The 21,755-nt window shown below is 58.3% G+C and overlaps 1 protein-coding gene across 1 annotated transcript in view; it reads right to left on the reverse strand.

Annotated features, from left to right (window-relative positions):
• ITGB5 (integrin subunit beta 5) overlaps positions 1–21,755 on the reverse strand; it is a 152,774-nt gene that overhangs the window by 53,119 nt on the left and 77,900 nt on the right. Inside the window, exon 6 of the mRNA XM_075609898.1 lies at positions 10,988–11,149. Within this exon, the coding sequence (XP_075466013.1) occupies positions 10,988–11,149 (162 nt within the window). The remainder of the gene's footprint in view (positions 1–10,987; positions 11,150–21,755) is intronic.

A 21,755-nucleotide genomic window follows, 5' to 3' on the forward strand; every position in this document is an offset into this window, starting at 1 on the left:
ACTGCCGGAGCGCCGCACGCGGCCAAGGAGTTAGACACACAGACACACTCACGCTCGCCCCTTCACTGCCGGAGCGCCGCACGCTGCCACGGAGTTAGACACACAGACACGCTCACGCTCGCCCCTTCACTGCCGGAGCGCCGCACGCGGCCAAGGAGTTAAACACACAGACACACTCACCCCTTCACTGCCGGAGCGCCGCACGCGGGCACGGAGTTAAACACACAGACACGCTCACGCTCGCCCCTTCACTGCCGGAGCGCCGCACGCGGCCACGGAGTTAAACACACAGACACGCTCACGCTCGCCCCTTCACTGCCGGAGCGCCGCACGCGGCCACGGAGTTAAACACACAGACACGCTCACGCTCGCCCCTTCACTGCCGGAGCGCCGCACGCGGCCAAGGAGTTAAACACACAGACACACTCACGCTCGCCCCTTCACTGCCGGAGCGCCGCACGCGGCCACGGAGTTAAACACACAGACACGCTCACGCTCGCCCCTTCACTGCCGGAGCGCCGAACGCGGCCACGGAGTTAAACACACAGACACGCTCACGCTCGCCCCTTCACTGCCGGAGCGCCGCACGCGGCCACGGAGTTAAACACACAGACACGCTCACGCTCGCCCCTTCACTGCCGGAGCGCCGCACGCGGCCACGGAGTTAAACACACAGACACGCTCACGCTCGCCCCTTCACTGCCGGAGCGCCGAACGCGGCCACGGAGTTAAACACACAGACACGCTCACGCTCGCCCCTTCACTGCCGGAGCGCCGCACGCGGCCAAGGAGTTAAACACACAGACACGCTCACGCTCGCCCCTTCACTGCCGGAGCGCCGAACGCGGCCACGGAGTTAAACACACAGACACGCTCACGCTCGCCCCTTCACTGCCGGAGCGCCGCACGCGGCCACGGAGTTAAACACACAGACACGCTCACGCTCGCCCCTTCACTGCCGGAGCGCCGCACGCGGCCACGGAGTTAAACACACAGACACGCTCACGCTCGCCCCTTCACTGCCGGAGCGCCGCACGCGGCCAAGGAGTTAAACACACAGACACGCTCACGCTCGCCCCTTCACTGCCGGAGCGCCGCACGCGGCCACGGAGTTAAACACACAGACACACTCACGCTCGCCCCTTCACTGCCGGAGCGCCGCACGCGGCCACGGAGTTAAACACACAGACACGCTCACGCTCGCCCCTTCACTGCCGGAGCGCCGCACGCGGCCACGGAGTTAGACACACAGACACGCTCACGCTCGCCCCTTCACTGCCGGAGCGCCGCACGCGGCCACGGAGTTAGACACACAGACACGCTCACGCTCGCCCCTTCACTGCCGGAGCGCCGCACGCGGCCAAGGAGTTAAACACACAGACACACTCACGCTCGCCCCTTCACTGCCGGAGCGCCGCACGCTGCCACGGAGTTAGACACACAGACACGCTCACGCTCGCCCCTTCACTGCCGGAGCGCCGCACGCGGCCAAGGAGTTAAACACACAGACACACTCACGCTCACCCCTTCACTGCCGGAGCGCCGCACGCGGCCACGGAGTTAAACACACAGACACACTCACGCTCGCCCCTTCACTGCCGGAGCGCCGCACGCGGCCACGGAGTTAAACACACAGACACGCTCACGCTCGCCCCTTCACTGCCGGAGCGCCGCACGCGGCCACGGAGTTAAACACACAGACACGCTCACGCTCGCCCCTTCACTGCCGGAGCGCCGCACGCGGCCAAGGAGTTAAACACACAGACACACTCACGCTCGCCCCTTCACTGCCGGAGCGCCGCACGCGGCCACGGAGTTAAACACACAGACACGCTCACGCTCGCCCCTTCACTGCCGGAGCGCCGCACGCGGCCACGGAGTTAAACACACAGACACGCTCACGCTCGCCCCTTCACTGCCGGAGCGCCGCACGCGGCCACGGAGTTAGACACACAGACACGCTCACGCTCACCCCTTCACTGCCGGAGCGCCGCACGCGGCCACGGAGTTAAACACACAGACACGCTCACGCTCGCCCCTTCACTGCCGGAGCGCCGCACGCGGCCACGGAGTTAGACACACAGACACGCTCACGCTCGCCCCTTCACTGCCGGAGCGCCGCACGCGGCCACGGAGTTAAACACACAGACACGCTCACGCTCGCCCCTTCACTGCCGGAGAACCGCACGCGGCCACGGAGTTAAACACACAGACACGCTCACGCTCGCCCCTTCACTGCCGGAGCGCCGCACGCGGCCACGGACTTAAACACACAGACACGCTCACGCTCGCCCCTTCACTGCCGGAGCGCCGCACGCGGCCACGGAGTTAAACACACAGACACGCTCACGCTCGCCCCTTCACTGCCGGAGAACCGCACGCGGCCACGGAGTTAAACACACAGACACGCTCACGCTCGCCCCTTCACTGCCGGAGCGCCGCACGCGGCCACGGAGTTAAACACACAGACACGCTCACGCTCGCCCCTTCACTGCCGGAGCGCCGCACGCGGCCACGGAGTTAAACACACAGACACGCTCACGCTCGCCCCTTCACTGCCGGAGCGCCGCACGCGGCCAAGGAGTTAAACACACAGACACGCTCACGCTCGCCCCTTCACTGCCGGAGCGCCGCACGCGGCCACGGAGTTAAACACACAGACACACTCACGCTCGCCCCTTCACTGCCGGAGCGCCGCACGCGGCCACGGAGTTAAACACACAGACACGCTCACGCTCGCCCCTTCACTGCCGGAGCGCCGCACGCGGCCACGGAGTTAGACACACAGACACGCTCACGCTCGCCCCTTCACTGCCGGAGCGCCGCACGCGGCCACGGAGTTAGACACACAGACACGCTCACGCTCGCCCCTTCACTGCCGGAGCGCCGCACGCGGCCAAGGAGTTAAACACACAGACACACTCACGCTCGCCCCTTCACTGCCGGAGCGCCGCACGCTGCCACGGAGTTAGACACACAGACACGCTCACGCTCGCCCCTTCACTGCCGGAGCGCCGCACGCGGCCAAGGAGTTAAACACACAGACACACTCACGCTCACCCCTTCACTGCCGGAGCGCCGCACGCGGCCACGGAGTTAAACACACAGACACACTCACGCTCGCCCCTTCACTGCCGGAGCGCCGCACGCGGCCACGGAGTTAAACACACAGACACGATCACGCTCGCCCCTTCACTGCCGGAGCGCCGCACGCGGCCACGGAGTTAAACACACAGACACGCTCACGCTCGCCCCTTCACTGCCGGAGCGCCGCACGCGGCCAAGGAGTTAAACACACAGACACACTCACGCTCGCCCCTTCACTGCCGGAGCGCCGCACGCGGCCACGGAGTTAAACACACAGACACGCTCACGCTCGCCCCTTCACTGCCGGAGCGCCGCACGCGGCCACGGAGTTAAACACACAGACACGCTCACGCTCGCCCCTTCACTGCCGGAGAGCCGCACGCGGCCACGGAGTTAGACACACAGACACGCTCACGCTCACCCCTTCACTGCCGGAGCGCCGCACGCGGCCACGGAGTTAAACACACAGACACGCTCACGCTCGCCCCTTCACTGCCGGAGCGCCGCACGCGGCCACGGAGTTAGACACACAGACACGCTCACGCTCGCCCCTTCACTGCCGGAGCGCCGCACGCGGCCACGGAGTTAAACACACAGACACGCTCACGCTCGCCCCTTCACTGCCGGAGAACCGCACGCGGCCACGGAGTTAAACACACAGACACGCTCACGCTCGCCCCTTCACTGCCGGAGCGCCGCACGCGGCCACGGAGTTAAACACACAGGCACACTCACGCTCGCCCCTTCACTGCCGGAGCGCCGCACGCGGCCACGGAGTTAAACACACAGACACGCTCACGCTCGCCCCTTCACTGCTGGAGCGCCGCACGCGGCCACGGAGTTAAACACACAGACACGCTCACGCTCGCCCCTTCACTGCCGGAGAACCGCACGCTGCCACGGAGTTAAACACACAGACACGCTCACGCTCGCCCCTTCACTGCCGGAGCGCCGCACGCGGCCACGGAGTTAAACACACAGACACGCTCACGCTCGCCCCATCACTGCCGGAGCGCCGCACGCGGCCACGGAGTTAGACACACAGACACGCTCACGCTCGCCCCTTCACTGCCGGAGCGCCGCACGCGGCCACGGAGTTAAACACACAGACACGCTCACGCTCGCCCCTTCACTGCCGGAGCGCCGCACGCGGCCACGGAGTTAAACACACAGACACGCTCACGCTCGCCCCTTCACTGCCGGAGCGCCGCACGCGGCCACGGAGTTAAACACACAGACGCGCTCACGCTCGCCCCTTCACTGCCGGAGCGCCGCACGCGGCCACGGAGTTAAACACACAGACACGCTCACGCTCGCCCCTTCACTGCCGGAGCGCCGCACGCGGCCACGGAGTTAAACACACAGACACGCTCACGCTCGCCCCTTCACTGCCGGAGCGCCGCACGCGGCCACGGAGTTAAACACACAGACACGCTCACGCTCGCCCCATCACTGCCGGAGCGCCGCACGCGGCCACGGAGTTAAACACACAGACACGCTCACGCTCGCCCCTTCACTGCCGGAGCGCCGCACGCGGCCAAGGAGTTAAACACACAGACACACTCACGCTCGCCCCTTCACTGCCGGAGCGCCGCACGCGGCCACGGAGTTAAACACACAGACACGCTCACGCTCGCCCCTTCACTGCCGGAGCGCCGCACGCGGCCACGGAGTTAAACACACAGACACGCTCACGCTCGCCCCTTCACTGCCGGAGCGCCGCACGCGGCCACGGAGTTAGACACACAGACACGCTCACGCTCACCCCTTCACTGCCGGAGCGCCGCACGCGGCCACGGAGTTAAACACACAGACACGCTCACGCTCGCCCCTTCACTGCCGGAGCGCCGCACGCGGCCACGGAGTTAGACACACAGACACGCTCACGCTCGCCCCTTCACTGCCGGAGCGCCGCACGCGGCCACGGAGTTAAACACACAGACACGCTCACGCTCGCCCCTTCACTGCCGGAGAACCGCACGCGGCCACGGAGTTAAACACACAGACACGCTCACGCTCGCCCCTTCACTGCCGGAGAACCGCACGCGGCCACGGAGTTAAACACACAGACACGCTCACGCTCGCCCCTTCACTGCCGGAGCGCCGCACGCGGCCACGGAGTTAGACACACAGACACGCTCACGCTCACCCCTTCACTGCCGGAGCGCCGCACGCGGCCACGGAGTTAAACACACAGACACGCTCACGCTCGCCCCTTCACTGCCGGAGCGCCGCACGCGGCCACGGAGTTAGACACACAGACACGCTCACGCTCGCCCCTTCACTGCCGGAGCGCCGCACGCGGCCACGGAGTTAAACACACAGACACGCTCACGCTCGCCCCTTCACTGCCGGAGAACCGCACGCGGCCACGGAGTTAAACACACAGACACGCTCACGCTCGCCCCTTCACTGCCGGAGCGCCGCACGCGGCCACGGAGTTAAACACACAGGCACACTCACGCTCGCCCCTTCACTGCCGGAGCGCCGCACGCGGCCACGGAGTTAAACACACAGACACGCTCACGCTCGCCCCTTCACTGCTGGAGCGCCGCACGCGGCCACGGAGTTAAACACACAGACACGCTCACGCTCGCCCCTTCACTGCCGGAGAACCGCACGCTGCCACGGAGTTAAACACACAGACACGCTCACGCTCGCCCCTTCACTGCCGGAGCGCCGCACGCGGCCACGGAGTTAAACACACAGACACGCTCACGCTCGCCCCATCACTGCCGGAGCGCCGCACGCGGCCACGGAGTTAGACACACAGACACGCTCACGCTCGCCCCTTCACTGCCGGAGCGCCGCACGCGGCCACGGAGTTAAACACACAGACACGCTCACGCTCGCCCCTTCACTGCCGGAGCGCCGCACGCGGCCACGGAGTTAAACACACAGACACGCTCACGCTCGCCCCTTCACTGCCGGAGCGCCGCACGCGGCCACGGAGTTAAACACACAGACGCGCTCACGCTCGCCCCTTCACTGCCGGAGCGCCGCACGCGGCCAATGAGTTAAACACACAGACACGCTCACGCTCGCCCCTTCACTGCCGGAGCGCCGCACGCGGCCACGGAGTTAAACACACAGACACGCTCACGCTCGCCCCTTCACTGCCGGAGCGCCGCACGCGGCCACGGAGTTAAACACACAGACACGCTCACGCTCGCCCCATCACTGCCGGAGCGCCGCACGCGGCCACGGAGTTAAACACACAGACACGCTCACGCTCGCCCCTTCACTGCCGGAGCGCCGCACGCGGCCAAGGAGTTAAACACGTGTAACAGCTGCTATGGGAGGAACAATGAGGTCACTCAGCCCTGCAACGTCTTCTCTGCCATTAGCCACGGCTGTTTCTATAGTATCTAGTAGATGCTTAATAGGTTTGCACATCTGCAAAACACTCGTTATATCACAGAGCGTGCGACACGAGCCACGGACGGAATAAATCATTCCAAAGTAACAGTGAAAAGCTACTAAAATAACCCCCCCCCCCCCCCCCAGGTATTCACATATTCTCCAAAACAGGAAACTAAAATTGGATTTTATAATCCAACGTGGGATTTGGGCAGAAACCTCAAAACTATTTGCGAAGGAAAAACAACTGTTTTGGATGCACTGGCAGGGAAGCGGTTAAACGAAACCGCATCTAATTCATGTTCCCGTCGGGTTCCAGCCCGATCAGCGATGATCTCACAGTATAGCCCAGTCCTTTATGGCTTCCACATGCTGCTGGTTCCCAGTGGGGAAGGGACCACTCCAGCTGACCTGGGGCTTATAGACTGAACACGTGAGGAATTCGGAGAGGAATTTCCCGGCCCACACCATGCAAAACAGAGAACTGAAAATCCTGAGACTGCACAGCCGGAGAGAGGAATCAGCCACAGATACACACAGTCTCACTGTGACACACACACCCGTCCATCAGATACACACACAGTCTCACTGTGAAACACACGCCCGTCCATCAGATACACACAGTCTCACTGGGAAACACACGCCCGTCCATCAGATACACACAGTCTCACTGTGAAACACACACCCGTCCATCAGACACACACAGTCTCACTGTGAAACACACACCCGTCCATCAGATACACACACAGTCTCACTGGGAAACACACGCCCGTCCATCAGATACACACACAGTCTCACTGGGAAACACACGCCCGTCCATCAGATACACACAGTCTCACTGTGAAACACACGCCCGTCCATCAGATACACACAGTCTCACTGGGAAACACACGCCCGTCCATCAGATACACACAGTCTCACTGTGAAACACACACCCGTCCATCAGATACACACAGTCTCACTGTGAAACACACGCCCGTCCATCAGATACACACAGTCTCACTGGGAAACACACGCCCGTCCATCAGATACACACACAGTCTCACTGTGAAACACACACCCGTCCATCAGATACACACAGTCTCACTGGGAAACACACGCCCGTCCATCAGATACACACAGTCTCACTGTGAAACACACGCCCGTCCATCAGATACACACAGTCTCACTGTGAAACACACGCCCGTCCATCAGATACACACAGTCTCACTGGGAAACACACGCCCGTCCATCAGATACACATACAGTCTCACTGTGAAACACACACCCGTCCATCAGATACACACAGTCTCACTGGGAAACACACGCCCGTCCATCAGATACACACAGTCTCACTGGGAAACACACGCCCGTCCATCAGATACACACACAGTCTCACTGTGAAACACACACCCGTCCATCAGATACACACACAGTCTCACTGTGAAACACACGCCCGTCCATCAGATACACACACAGTCTCACTGGGAAACACACGCCCGTCCATCAGATACACACAGTCTCACTGGGAAACACACGCCCGTCCATCAGATACACACACAGTCTCACTGTGAAACACACGCCCGTCCATCAGATACACACAGTCTCACTGTGAAACACACGCCCGTCCATAAGACACACACAGTCTCACTGTGACACACACGCCCGTCCATCAGATACACACAGTCTCACTGTGACACACACGCCCGTCCATAAGACACACACAGTCTCACTGTGAAACACACGCCCGTCCATCAGACACACACAGTCTCACTGTGAAACACACGCCCATCCATCAGATACACACAGTCTCACTGTGAAACACACGCCCGTCCATCAGATACACACAGTCTCACTGGGAAACACACGCCCGTCCATCAGATACACACACAGTCTCACTGTGAAACACACACCCGTCCATCAGATACACACACAGTCTCACTGTGAAACACACGCCCGTCCATCAGATACACACACAGTCTCACTGGGAAACACACGCCCGTCCATCAGATACACACAGTCTCACTGGGAAACACACGCCCGTCCATCAGATACACACACAGTCTCACTGTGAAACACACGCCCGTCCATCAGATACACACAGTCTCACTGTGAAACACACGCCCGTCCATAAGACACACACAGTCTCACTGTGACACACACGCCCGTCCATCAGATACACACAGTCTCACTGTGACACACACGCCCGTCCATAAGACACACACAGTCTCACTGTGAAACACACGCCCGTCCATCAGACACACACAGTCTCACTGTGAAACACACGCCCGTCCATCAGAAACACACAGTGTCACTGTGACACACACGCCCATCCATCAGATACACACATAGTCTCACTGTGAAACACACGCCCGTCCATCAGATACAAACAGTCTCACTGTGAAACACACGCCCGTCCATCAGATACACACAGTCTCACTGTGAAACACACGCCCGTCCATCAGACACACACAGTCTCACTGTGAAACACACGCCCGTCCATCAGAAACACACAGTCTCACTGTGAAACACACGCCCGTCCATCAGATACACACACAGTCTCACTGTGAAACACACGCCCGTCCATCAGATACACACAGTCTCACTGTGAAACACACGCCCGTCCATCAGATACACACAGTCTCACTGTGAAACACACGCCCGTCCATCAGATACACACAGTCTCACTGTGAAACACACGCCCGTCCATCAGATACACACAGTCTCACTGTGACACACACGCCCGTCCATCAGATACACACAGTCTCACTGTGACACACACGCCCGTCCATCAGACACACACAGTCTCACTGTGAAACACACGCCCGTCCATCAGATACACAGTCTCACTGTGACACACACGCCCGTCCATCAGACACACACAGTCTCACTGTGAAACACACGCCCGTCCATCAGATACACACAGTCTCACTGTGAAACACACGCCCGTCCATCAGATACACACAGTCTCACTGTGAAACACACGCCCGTCCATCAGACACACACAGTCTCACTGTGACACACACGCCCGTCCATAAGACACACACTGGCTCCATCACACCATGGTGTGGTTTACTTAAAGCAGCCCCGATCTCCCCCTGTGCTAAAATGAACTTTCTGTGATACAAAGAAGTAGTGAGTATTACTACACACCAAACCTTCCAAAAAACAACCCCGGATTCCTGCCATGTCCCAATGCCCGGTAACCCTCGCCCGGGAACAGAAAGTCTCCTCTGTTACAGCAGGAGAGGGCGGCTGGCAGCGTTAGGGCACAGATAGTGCCAAACGTGTAACGGTTTGTGGGGTGAGGGAGGGAGGAGAGAGTTAAATCAGCAGGCTCATTTCCATCACGCCCTGCTGCACAAAGCGACCGGTGCAATTCAGGACCCAGCCCCCACTATTTGTAGGACGGAGCCGTGTTACTTTAATGTTTAACCTCTTCGCTCTTCCGATACTTTCTGCAACATGCAGCGCGTCACTCTGGCAGCGCAGGGGTTAACCTGAAACACGTCACTCTGGCAACGCAGGGTTAACCTAAAACACGTCACTCTGGCAACGCAGGGTTAACCTGAAACACGTCACTCTGGCAGCGCAGGGGTTAACCTGAAACACGTCACTCTGGCAGCGCAGGGGTTAACCTGAAACACGTCACTCTGGCAGCTCAGGGTTAACCTAAAACACGTCACTCTGGCAACGCAGGGTTAACCTGAAACACGTCACTCTGGCAGCGCGGGGTTAACCTGAAACACGTCACTCTGGCAGCGCGGGGTTAACCTGAAACACGTCACTCTGGCAGCGCAGGGGTTAACCTGAAACACGTCACTCTGGCAGCGCAGGGGTTAACCTGAAACACGTCACTCTGGCAGCGCAGGGGTTAACCTGAAACACGTCACTCTGGCAGCGCAGGGGTTAACCTGAAACACGTCACTCTGGCAGCGCAGGGGTTAACCTGAAACACGTCACTCTGGCAGCGCAGGGGTTAACCTGAAACACCCGATGAATAGTTTGGATTCGGTGCGGACGCGGCGCTCCGTATCTGCTCAGTTAGCTTACAGCTCACGTCTGTAATGCCCCAGCCACGCCGCGCACAGCCGCAAATCCCAGGCGCTGATTTGCGTTACGCCAAGCCATGTCCCGGCCGTGGCCCGGACGCGCACCTCCATCTTTCTTACCAAATAGAAATGTATTATGTAAAGGAGCGCGCAGGCGACGTATCGGCGCGCCTGGGAATAAGGGGCCATTGTTTCTAACTTTGCGCAGGATTTCCCCGGAAGCGAGCACCGGCGCCTCTGGATTGCGGTGATCTGACGTTGGCTTTTAAAATGTAGATATTTTGTTAAACATTTGTTTTATAAAATAAAGGCGTGCCCGTTAGTGTGACCTCTCCGACCTTTGCAAACCCAAGACAAAGTTAAACGCAGGACGCCTCACGTTAGCGGGACGCGCTTTATAAAAAGGCGTATTTGGCGTTTCAGACCCAAATAGCTTCATGATAATGAAAGTTAAAGTGCAAGTAACCGGCGGTTGTGGGATTTCCCGGTGGCGCACGGTCCGCCCTTACCAGCTGGTCGGAAGCGCTGTATTCATTGGCCGCGTTCAGGTGACACTGTCCATCATGCGGCTGTACCAGGCCCACGAGTTTACCGTCCAGTGCCAGGTGAGGAACGTCATCGGTGGTGATGACCAGAAGGTGAGAGGCCTCCTTCCTCCAGCCGATCTTCTCCTGAAGGACACGTAATGAGGCAGTGTGAGCATACTCTGGGCTGCAAAGCTTACAATCTAATCATTTCTACTTAGGACAGAGGTCCAAGGTCACGCAGCATTGGTAGCCCCACTGTAATACTCACAGACATCATTCTCTCTGGCAGACAAGGTGTTACGTTGCCTGGAAGTTCTAATAACAGCTATATTACAGTATATGGGGGAGTGGACCTTTAGTACACTCCTGAGAACCTCATTACAGTCATTAACAAATGAGTCCATTTGCGTTGCAATGTGCTGCTGACCGCTCCAGCCACTCAGGGGTTACAGCTCAAGCGTTTGCATTATTAGACCTGCAGCATTTCCTGTGTTACTTCTGTTAATTTTCACACCAGTCTGACAGCTCCCCCCCCCACCCTACGCCATCCCCCCTCACATCCCATCCTACCCTACGCCATCCTACCCCCCACCCTACGCTATCCCCCCTCATATCCCACCCTACGTCATCCTACCCCCCTCACATCCCACCCTACCCTATGCCATCCCCCCTCACATCCCATCCAACCCCCCCACCCTACGCCATATCCCCTCATTTCCCACCATACGCCATCCTACCCCCCACATCTAACCCTACGCCATCCTAGCTCCCCACCATACCCTACGCCATCCCCCCTCACATCCCACCCCACCCTACGCCATCCCCCCCTCATATCCCACCCTACGTCATCCTACCCCCCTCACATCCCACCCTACCCTACGCCATCCCCCCACACATCCCATCCTACCCTACGCCATCCTATCCCACCCCCCCTCACATCCCATCCTACCCCCCCACCCTACGCCATCCCCCCACATCCCATCCTACCCTACGCCATCCTATCCCCCACCCTATGCCATCCCCCCTCACAACCCATCCTACCCCCCCACCCTACGCCATCCTACCCCCCACATCCAACCGTACGTCATCCTACCCTCCCACCATACCCTACGCCATCCCCCCTCACATCCCCCCCACCCCCCCCCCTCATATCCCACCCTACGCCATCCTACCCCCCACATCCTATCGTCGATTCTGGGAAATGACATGCAAATTAGCACACGTGTCATCTTTTGCCTGAAATCCATTTTACATGGAATCCATATGAACTAATGCTCGCTGTAATGCAGCGAAAGGCAGGGGTGCAGACCTGTCTACGACGTAAATGTGCTCACAAGTGATCTTTCTATTTGCTATATGCTATACGGTGGAGGTTTTTTGTCACCTTTTTTACCCACCATAACTTAAAATGTGTACGGTATATATATTGTGACATAGTCCCAGGATAGTGGGCAGCTTCCTGTCAGATTTATAACAAGTGCAGACATGGTGGGGATGAGATCCGCCCCACAGATTCACAGTCACTAAGGCTGGTGGATAGGAAATCCATACCAGACTTTACACGGGTTCTGGTTTCCCTCACCGCTCTCCTAATTACTAGAACAGGTATTTAGAGCAGAGAGGGCTGCTTTCTCACTCTCTCTCTCTCTTAGAGCCTCGAGGCTGGGAGGAAACTGCTGCTCCCCTGGATCCAGTTCGGGGTAGACGGCCCCACCCACATGTTGCAGCATATGAGGATCTAAAGCGACGCTGTCCCCCATCTCAAAGTTAAGGACTCAATGTTATCTGTGTGTGTGCTATTTTAAGTTGGTAACTGGTTTAGCCAGCCAATAATGCAGATAGGGATATGCTGTGAGTTAGACGACTGACAGGAGTAGATGTTATTTTTATGAGTATGTTTTGACTTAAAGTGGCGGTGTTTAAAATGTTTAGTGTCACTAATGGAGATATAAACCGCTGAAGGTTGAGGGCTGAGTGCCCCTTGTGTGTATACACGTGTTTGTCCCCCTTCTCTACAAATGAAACCCTAGAAGACTGTGTCGCGAAGAGCCTGGGCAAGCGGCAGCGCTACATAAGGGCTCGTCCAGGGCGGTGCTGAGCGGGCGGGCACTCACGCTGGCCGCTAGGAAACACATTGAGGCAATACGTGTGGCCAGCGTGGGCAAGCGCCTGCTCTGTGCTTAGATGCTTGCAGATTTGAGTTTACCACCCGCAAGCGCGTCACGTGAGCGATTCGCCCAATGAGGGCGAACCAGCTCCGTGACGCCCCCAGGAGCGCCCCCCACGGCCCAACCACCATGGCAGGGAAAGCACCCGCTTCACACGGGTCACTTCCCAGCCTCCGCGTGGGCGAAGGCGTCATGGCCCCGGCCTAAAGGGAGTCGTTTGCCACAATGTGTGTATGTACACACACACACACACACACACACACACACACATATATATACACACGGAGCTGTGACCGCCCTAGGAGCTGTGACCCCCCATAGGAGCTGTGACCCCCCCCCCAGGAGCTGTGACCCCCCCTAGGAGCTGTGACCCCCCCTAGGCCCCCCTAGGAGCTGTGACCCCCAGGAGCTGTGACCCCCAGGAGCTGTTGGTGACAGATTTCTAATCACTCACTAGGATTACTGCCACCTAGACATGACACGGTGACCCCTGACCTCCGAGCCAGTTTGCACATCTACAAATAATGACCGCTCCAGGCCATTACAATCCTTTGAAATGTCACATGGGAGACAGCAAACACGCTGTAATGGTACAAGGGGGGAGGGGTGGGCGAGTAATGGTACAAGGGGGGAGGGGTGGGTGAGTAATGGTACAAGGGGGGAGGGGTGGGCGAGTAATGGTACAAGGGGGGAGGGGTGGGTGAGTAATGGTACAAGGGGGGAGGGGTGGGTGAGTAATGGTACAAGGTGGGAGGGGTGGGCGAGTAATGGTACAAGGGGGGAGGGGTGGGCGAGTAATGGTACAAGGGGGGAGGGGTGGGCGAGTAATGGTACAAGGGGGGAGGGGTGGGCGAGTAATGGTACAAGGGGGGAGGGGTGGGCGAGTAATGGTACAAGGGGGGAGGGGTGGGCGAGTAATGGTACAAGGGGGAGGGGTGGGCGAGTAATGGTACAAGGGGGGAGGGGTGGGCGAGTAATGGTACAAGGGGGAGGGGTGGGCGAGTAATGGTACAAGGGGGAGGGGTGGGCGAGTAATGGTACAAGGGGGGAGGGGTGGGCGAGTAATGGTACAAGGGGGAGGGGTGGGCGAGTAATGGTACTAAGGGTGCAGAGTAATAGTACTTTATGTTTTTTAATCTAGGAGCATCAATGCCATGTTTTCGTTCTTCATAATACTCCTTTTTATTATTTAATAACGGCTCTCTCCGCCCTGCCCCGGTGGGTGTGGGGGGGAAGCGAGTAAAGCTTGCTTGTTCCCCAGAGTTACCCCCCCGCCCCCGGTAACTGCCACGTTACCCGGCCCACAGAGAAGGGCGCACGCTTTATTTACATATAATCTCAACATAGTGTTAGCTACGTTATCAAACCTTTCACAGCGACTCCCCATCCTGCCACGCCCCCCCATAACCTCACAGCGACTCCCCATCCTGCCACGCCCCCCCATAACCTCACAGCGACTCCCCATCCTGCCACGCCCCCCCATAACCTCACAGCGACTCCCCATCCTGCCACGCGCCCCCCCAAACCTCACAGCGACTCCCCATCCTGCCACGCCCCCCCATAACCTCACAGCGACTCCCCATCCTGCCACGCCTCCCCATAACCTCACAGCGACTCCCCATCCTGCCACGCAACCCCCCAAACCTCACAGCGACTCCCCATCCTGCCACGCACCCCCATAACCTCACAGCGACTCCCCATCCTGGCATGTGCCCCCCCATAACCTCACAGCGACTCCCCATCCTGCCACGCGTCCCCCCATAACCTCACAGCGACTCCCCATCCTGCCACGCGCACCCCATAACCTCACAGCGACTCACCATCCTGACACGCACCCCATAACCTCACAGTGACTCCCCATCCTGCCACGCGCACCCCATAACCTCACAGCGACTCCCCATCCTGGCATGTGCCCCCCCATAACCTTACAGCGACTCCCCATTCTGCCATGCGCACCCCATAACCTCACAGCGACTCCCCATCCTGACACGCACCCCCATAACCTCACAGCGACTCCCCATCCTGCCATGCGCACCCCATAACCTCACAGCGACTCCCCATCCTGACACGCACCCCCATAACCTCACAGTGACTCCCCATCCTGCCACGCGCACCCCATAACCTCACAGCGACTCCCCATTCTGCCATGCGCACCCCATAACCTCACAGCGACTCCCCATTCTGCCATGCGCACCCCATAACCTCACAGCGACTCCCCATCCTGACACGCACCCCCATAACCTCACAGCGACTCCCCATCCTGCCACGCGCACCCCATAACCTCACAGCGACTCCCCATTCTGCCATGCGCACCCCATAACCTCACAGCGACTCCCCATCCTGAAACGCACCCCCATAACCTCACAGCGACTCCTCATCCTAACACGCACCCCCATAACCTCACAGCGACTCCCCATCCTAACACGCACCCCCATAACCTCACAGCGACTCCCCATCCTGACACGCACCCCATAACCTCACAGCGACTCCCCATCCTGCCACGCGCATCCCATATCCTCACAGCGACTCCCCATCCTGCACAGCGCACCCCATAACCTCACAGCAACTCCCCATCCTGACACACTCACACCATAACCTCACAGCGACTCCCCATCCTGACACGCACCCCCATAACCTCACAGCGACTCCCCATCCTGCCACGCGCACCCCATAACCTCACAGCGACTCCCCATCCTGGCATGCGCCCCCCCATAACCTCACAGCGACTCCCCATCCTGGCATGCGCCCCCCCATAACCTCACAGCGACTCCCCATCCTGCCGCGCGCACCCCCATAACCTCACAGCGACTCCCCATCCTGCCGCGTGCCCCCCATAACCTCACAGCGACTCCCCATCCTGCCGCGTGCCCCCCATAACCTCACAGCGACTCCCCATCCTGCCGCGCGCACCCCCATAACCTCACAGCGACTCCCCATCCTGCCGCGCGCACCCCATAACCTCACAGCGACTCCCCATCCTGGCATGCGCCCCCCCATAACCTCACAGCGACTCCCCATCCTGGCATGCGCCCCCCCATAACCTCACAGCGACTCCCCATCCTGCCACGCGCACCCCCATAACCTCACAGCGACTCCCCATCCTGCCGCGTGCCCCCCATAACCTCACAGCAACTCCCCATCCTGCCACGCGCCCCCCCAAACCTCACAGCGACTCCTCGACAAAAAGTTGTGAGCGCCGGATTTGAGCAGCTTTAGGTCCTGCGTTCTGCGGGCGTGCGCCCCCTGTGAGCGCTGGATTTGAGCAGCTTTAATTCCTGGGTTCTGCGGGCGTGCGCCCCCTGTGAGCGCTGGATTTGAGCAGCTTTAATTCCTGGGTTCTGCGGGCGTGCGCCCCCTGTGAGCGCTGGATGGGGCTATGCCTCATGGTCCCTTATGAGAGATACAGCCCTGCGCTGTACTGTTCAGCTGCACAATCTGCTGCCCCCAGGTTGCCCTGATGTGAGGTGTGTATTATTGGTGTGTATTTTGGGGTGTGTGTGGGGCGCGCTCTCCCCAGGTTGCCCTGATGTGAGGTGTGTATTATTGGTGTGTATTTTGGGGGGGTGTGTGGGGCGCGCTCTCCCCGGGTTGCCCTGATGTAAGGTGTGTATTATTGGTGTGTATTTTGGGGTGTGTGTGTGGGGCGCCCTCCCCAGGTTGCCCTGATGTGAGGTGTGTATTATTGGTGTGTATTTTGGGGTGTGTGTGTGGGGCGCGCTCTCCCCAGGTTGCCCTGATGTGAGGTGTGTATTATTGGTGTGTATTTTGGGGTGTGTGTGTGGGGCACGCTCTCCCCAGGTTGCCCTGATCTGAGGTGTGTATTATTGGTGTGTATTTTGGGGTGTGTGTGTGGGGCGCGCTCTCCCCAGGTTGCCCTGATGTGAGGTGTGTATTATTGGTGTGTATTTTGGGGTGTGTGTGTGGGGCGCGCTCTCCCCAGGTTGCCCTGATCTGAGGTGTGTATTATTGGTGTGTATTTTGGGGTGTGTGTGTGTGGGGCGCGCTCTCCCCAGGTTGCCCTGATGTGAGGTGTGTATTATTGGTGTGTATTTTGGGGTGTGTGTGTGTGGGGCGCGCTCTCCCCAGGTTGCCCTGATGTGAGGTGTGTATTATTGGTGTGTATTTTGGGGTGTGTGTGTGGGGCGCACTCTCCCCAGGTTGCCCTGCTGTGAGGTGTGTATTTTGGGGTGTGTGTGTGGGGCGCACTCTCCCCAGGTTGCCCTGATGTAAGGTGTGTATTATTGGTGTGTATTTTGGGGTGTGTGTGTGGGGTGCTCTCCCCAGGTTGCCCTGATGTGAGGTGTGTATTATTGGTGTGTATTTTGGGGTGTGTGTGTGGGGCGCGCTCTCCCCAGGTTGCCCTGCTGTGAGGTGTGTATTATTGGTGTGTATTTTGGAGTGTGTGTGTGGGGCGCGCTCCCCAGGTTGCCCTGATGTGAGGTGTGTATTATTGGTGTGTATGTGTGTGGGGCGCTCTCCCCAGGTTGCCCTGATGTGAGGTGTGTATTATTGGTGTGTATTTTGGGGTGTGTGTGCACGGCGTGCTCTCCCCAGGTTGCCCTGATGTGAGGTGTGTATTATTGGTGTGTATTTTGGGGTGTGTGTGCAGGGCGTGCTCTCCCCAGGTTGCCCTGATGTGAGGTGTGTATTATTGGGGTGTATTTTGGGGTGTGTGTGCAGGGCGTGCTCTCCCCAGGTTGCCCTGATGTGAGGTGTGTATTATTGGTGTGTATTTTGGGGTGTGTGTGTAGGGCGCGCTCTCCCCAGGTTGCCCTGATGTGAGGTGTGTATTATTGGTGTGTATTTTGGGGTGTGTGTGTGGGGCGCGCTCTCCCCATGTTGCCCTGATGTGAGGTGTGTATTATTGGTGTGTATTTTGGGGTGTGTGTGTGGGGCGCGCTCTCCCCAGGTTACCCTGATGTGAGGTGTGTATTATTGGTGTGTATTTTGGGGTGTGTGTGTGGGGCGCGCTCTCCCCAGGTTGTCCTGATGTGAGGTGTGTATTATTGGTGTGTATTTTGGGGTGTGTGTGTGGGGCGCGCTCTCCCCAGGTTGCCCTGATGTGAGGTGTGTATTATTGGTGTGTATTTTGGGGTGTGTGTGCAGGGCGTGCTCTCCCCAGGTTGCCCTGATGTGAGGTGTGTATTATTGGTGTGTATTTTGGGGTGTGTGTGCAGGGCGTGCTCTCCCCAGGTTGCCCTGATGTGAGGTGTGTATTATTGGTGTGTATTTTGGGGTGTGTGTGTGTGGGGCCGCTCTCCCCAGGTTGCCCTGATGTGAGGTGTGTATTATTGGTGTGTATTTTGGGGTGTGTGTGTAGGGCGCGCTCTCCCCAGGTTGCCCTGATGTGAGGTGTGTATTATTGGTGTGTATTTTGGGGTGTGTGTGTGGGGCGCGCTCTCCCCATGTTGCCCTGATGTGAGGTGTGTATTATTGGTGTGTATTTTGGGGGGTGTGTGTGGGGCGCGCTCTCCCCAGGTTGCCCTGATGTGAGGTGTGTATTATTGGTGTGTATTTTGGGGTGTGTGTGTGGGGCGCGCTCTCCCCAGGTTGCCCTGATGTGAGGTGTGTATTATTGGTGTGTATTTTGGGGTGTGTGTGTGGGGCGCGCTCTCCCCAGGTTGCCCTGATGTGAGGTGTGTATTATTGGTGTGTATTTTGGGGTGTGTGTGTGGGGCGCGCTCTCCCCAGTTTGCCCTGCTGTGAGGTGTGTATTATTGGTGTGTATTTTGGGGTGTGTGTGTGGGGCGCGCTCTCCCCAGGTTGCCCTGCTGTGAGGTGTGTATTATTGGTGTGTATTTTGGGGTGTGTGTGTGGGGCGCGCTCTCCCCAGGTTGCCCTGATGAGGTGTGTATTATTGGTGTGTATTTTGGGTTGTGTGTGTGTGGGGCGCGCTCTCCCCAGGTTGTCCTGATGTGAGGTGTGTATTTTGGGGTGTATTTTGGGGTGTGTGTGGGGCGCGGTCTCCCCAGGTTGCCCTGATGTGAGGTGTGTATTATTGGGGTGTATTTTGGGGTGTGTGTGTGTGGGGCGCTCTCCCCAGGTTTCCCTGTGAGGTGTGTACTATTGGTGTGTATTTTGGGGTGTGTGTGTGGGGCGCGCTCTCCCCAGGTTGCCCTGTGAGGTGTGTACTATTGGTGTGTATTTTGGGGTGTGTGTGTGGGGCGCGCTCTCCCCAGGTTGCCCTGCTGTGAGGTGTGTATTATTGGTGTGTATTTTGGGGTGTGTGTGTGGGGCGCGCTCTCCCCAGGTTGCCCTGCTGTGAGGTGTGTATTATTGGTGTGTCTTTTTGAGTTGTGTGTGTGGGGCGCGCTCTCCCCAGGTTGCCCTGATGAGGTGTGTATTATTGGTGTGTATTTTGGGGTGTGTGTGTGGGGCGCGCTCTCCCCAGGTTGCCCTGCTGTGAGGTGTGTATTATTGGTGTGTATTTTGAGGTGTGTGTGTGGGGCGCGCTCTCCCCAGGTTGCCCTGATGTGAGGTGTGTATTATTGGTGTGTATTTTGGGTTGTGTGTGTGGGGCGCGCTCTCCCCAGGTTGCCCTGATGAGGTGTGTATTATTGGTGTGTAATTTGGGGTGTGTGTGGGGCGCGCTCTCCCCAGGTTGCCCTGCTGTGAGGTGTGTATTATTGGTGTGTATTTTGGGGTGTGTGTGGGGCCGCTCTCCCCAGGTTGCCCTGCTGTGAGGTGTGTATTATTGGTGTGTATTTTGGGGTGTGTGTGTGGGGCGCTCTCCCCAGGTTGCCCTGATGTGAGGTGTGTATTATTGGTGTGTATTTTGGGGTGTGTGTGTGGGGCACTCTCCCCAGGTTGCCCTGATGTGAGGTGTGTATTATTGGTGTGTATTTTGGGGTGTGTGTGTATGGGGCGCTCTCCCCAGGTTGCCCTGATGTGAGGTGTGAATTATTGGTGTGTATTTTGGGGTGTGTGTGGGGCGCTCTCCCCAGGTTGCCCTGATGTGAGGTGTGTATTATTGGTGTGTATTTTGGGGTGTGTGTGCAGGGCGTGCTCTCCCCAGGTTGCCCTGATGTGAGGTGTGTATTATTGGTGTGTATTTTGGGGTGTGTGTGTGTGGGGCGCTCTCCCCAGGTTGCCCTGATGTGAGGTGTGTATTATTGGTGTGTATTTTGGGGTGTGTGTGTGTGGCGCGCTCTCCCCAGGTTGCCCTGATGTGAGGTGTGTATTATTGGTGTGTATTTTGGGTTGTGTGTGTGGGGCGCGCTCTCCCCAGGTTGCCCTGATGTGAGGTGTGTATTATTGGTGTGTATTTTGGGGTGTGTGTGTGGGGCGCTCTCCCCAGGTTGCCCTGATGTGACGTGTGTATTATTGGTGTGTATTTTGGGGGGTGTGTGCAGGGCGTGCTCTCCCCAGGTTGCCCTGATGTGAGGTGTGTATTATTGGTGTGTATTTTGGGGTGTGTGTGCAGGGCGCGCTCTCCCCAGGTTGCCCTGATGTGAGGTGTGTATTATTGGTGTGTATTTTGGGGTGTGTGTGTGGGGCGCGCTCTCCCCAGGTTGCCCTGATGTGAGGTTGTGTATTATTGGTGTGTATTTTGGGGGGTGTGTGTAGGGCGCGCTCTCCCCAGGTTGCCCTGATGTGAGGTGTGTATTATTGGTGTGTATTTTGGGGTGTGTGTGTGGGGCGCGCTCCCCAGGTTGCCCTGATGTGAGGTGTGTATTATTGGTGTGTATTTTGGGGTATGTGTGTGTGGGGCGCTCTCCCCAGGTTGCCCTGATGTGAGGTGTGTATTATTGGTGTGTATTTTGGGGTGTGTGTGCAGGGCGTGCTCTCCCCAGGTTGCCCTGATGTGAGGTGTGTATTATTGGTGTGTATTTTGGGGTGTGTGTGCAGGGCGTGCTCTCCCCAGGTTGCCCTGATGTGAGGTGTGTATTATTGGTGTGTATTTTGGGGTGTGTGTGCAGGGCGTGCTCTCCCCAGGTTGCCCTGATGTGAGGTGTGTATTATTGGTGTGTATTTTGGGGTGTGTGTGTAGGGCGCGCTCTCCCCAGGTTGCCCTGATGTGAGGTGTGTATTATTGGTGTGTATTTTGGGGTGTGTGTGTGGGGCGCGCTCTCCCCATGTTGCCCTGATGTGAGGTGTGTATTATTGGTGTGTATTTTGGGGTGTGTGTGTGGGGCGCGCTCTCCCCAGTTTGCCCTGCTGTGAGGTGTGTATTATTGGTGTGTATTTTGGGGTGTGTGTGTGGGGCGCGCTCTCCCCAGGTTGCCCTGCTGTGAGGTGTGTATTATTGGTGTGTATTTTGGGGTGTGTGGGGCGCGCTCTCCCCAGGTTGCCCTGATGTGAGGTGTGTATTATTGGTGTGTATTTTGGGGTGTGTGTGTGGGGCGCGCTCTCCCCAGTTTGCCCTGCTGTGAGGTGTGTATTATTGGTGTGTATTTTGGGGTGTGTGTGTGGGGCGCGCTCTCCCCAGGTTGCCCTGCTGTGAGGTGTGTATTATTGGTGTGTATTTTGGGGTGTGTGTGTGGGGCGCGCTCTCCCCAGGTTGCCCTGATGAGGTGTGTATTATTGGTGTGTATTTTGGGTTGTGTGTGTGTGGGGCGCGCTCTCCCCAGGTTGTCCTGATG

Source organism: Ascaphus truei, chromosome 7, assembly GCF_040206685.1.
Source record: "Ascaphus truei isolate aAscTru1 chromosome 7, aAscTru1.hap1, whole genome shotgun sequence".
In the NCBI taxonomy this organism is placed as follows: Eukaryota; Metazoa; Chordata; class Amphibia; order Anura; family Ascaphidae; genus Ascaphus; species Ascaphus truei.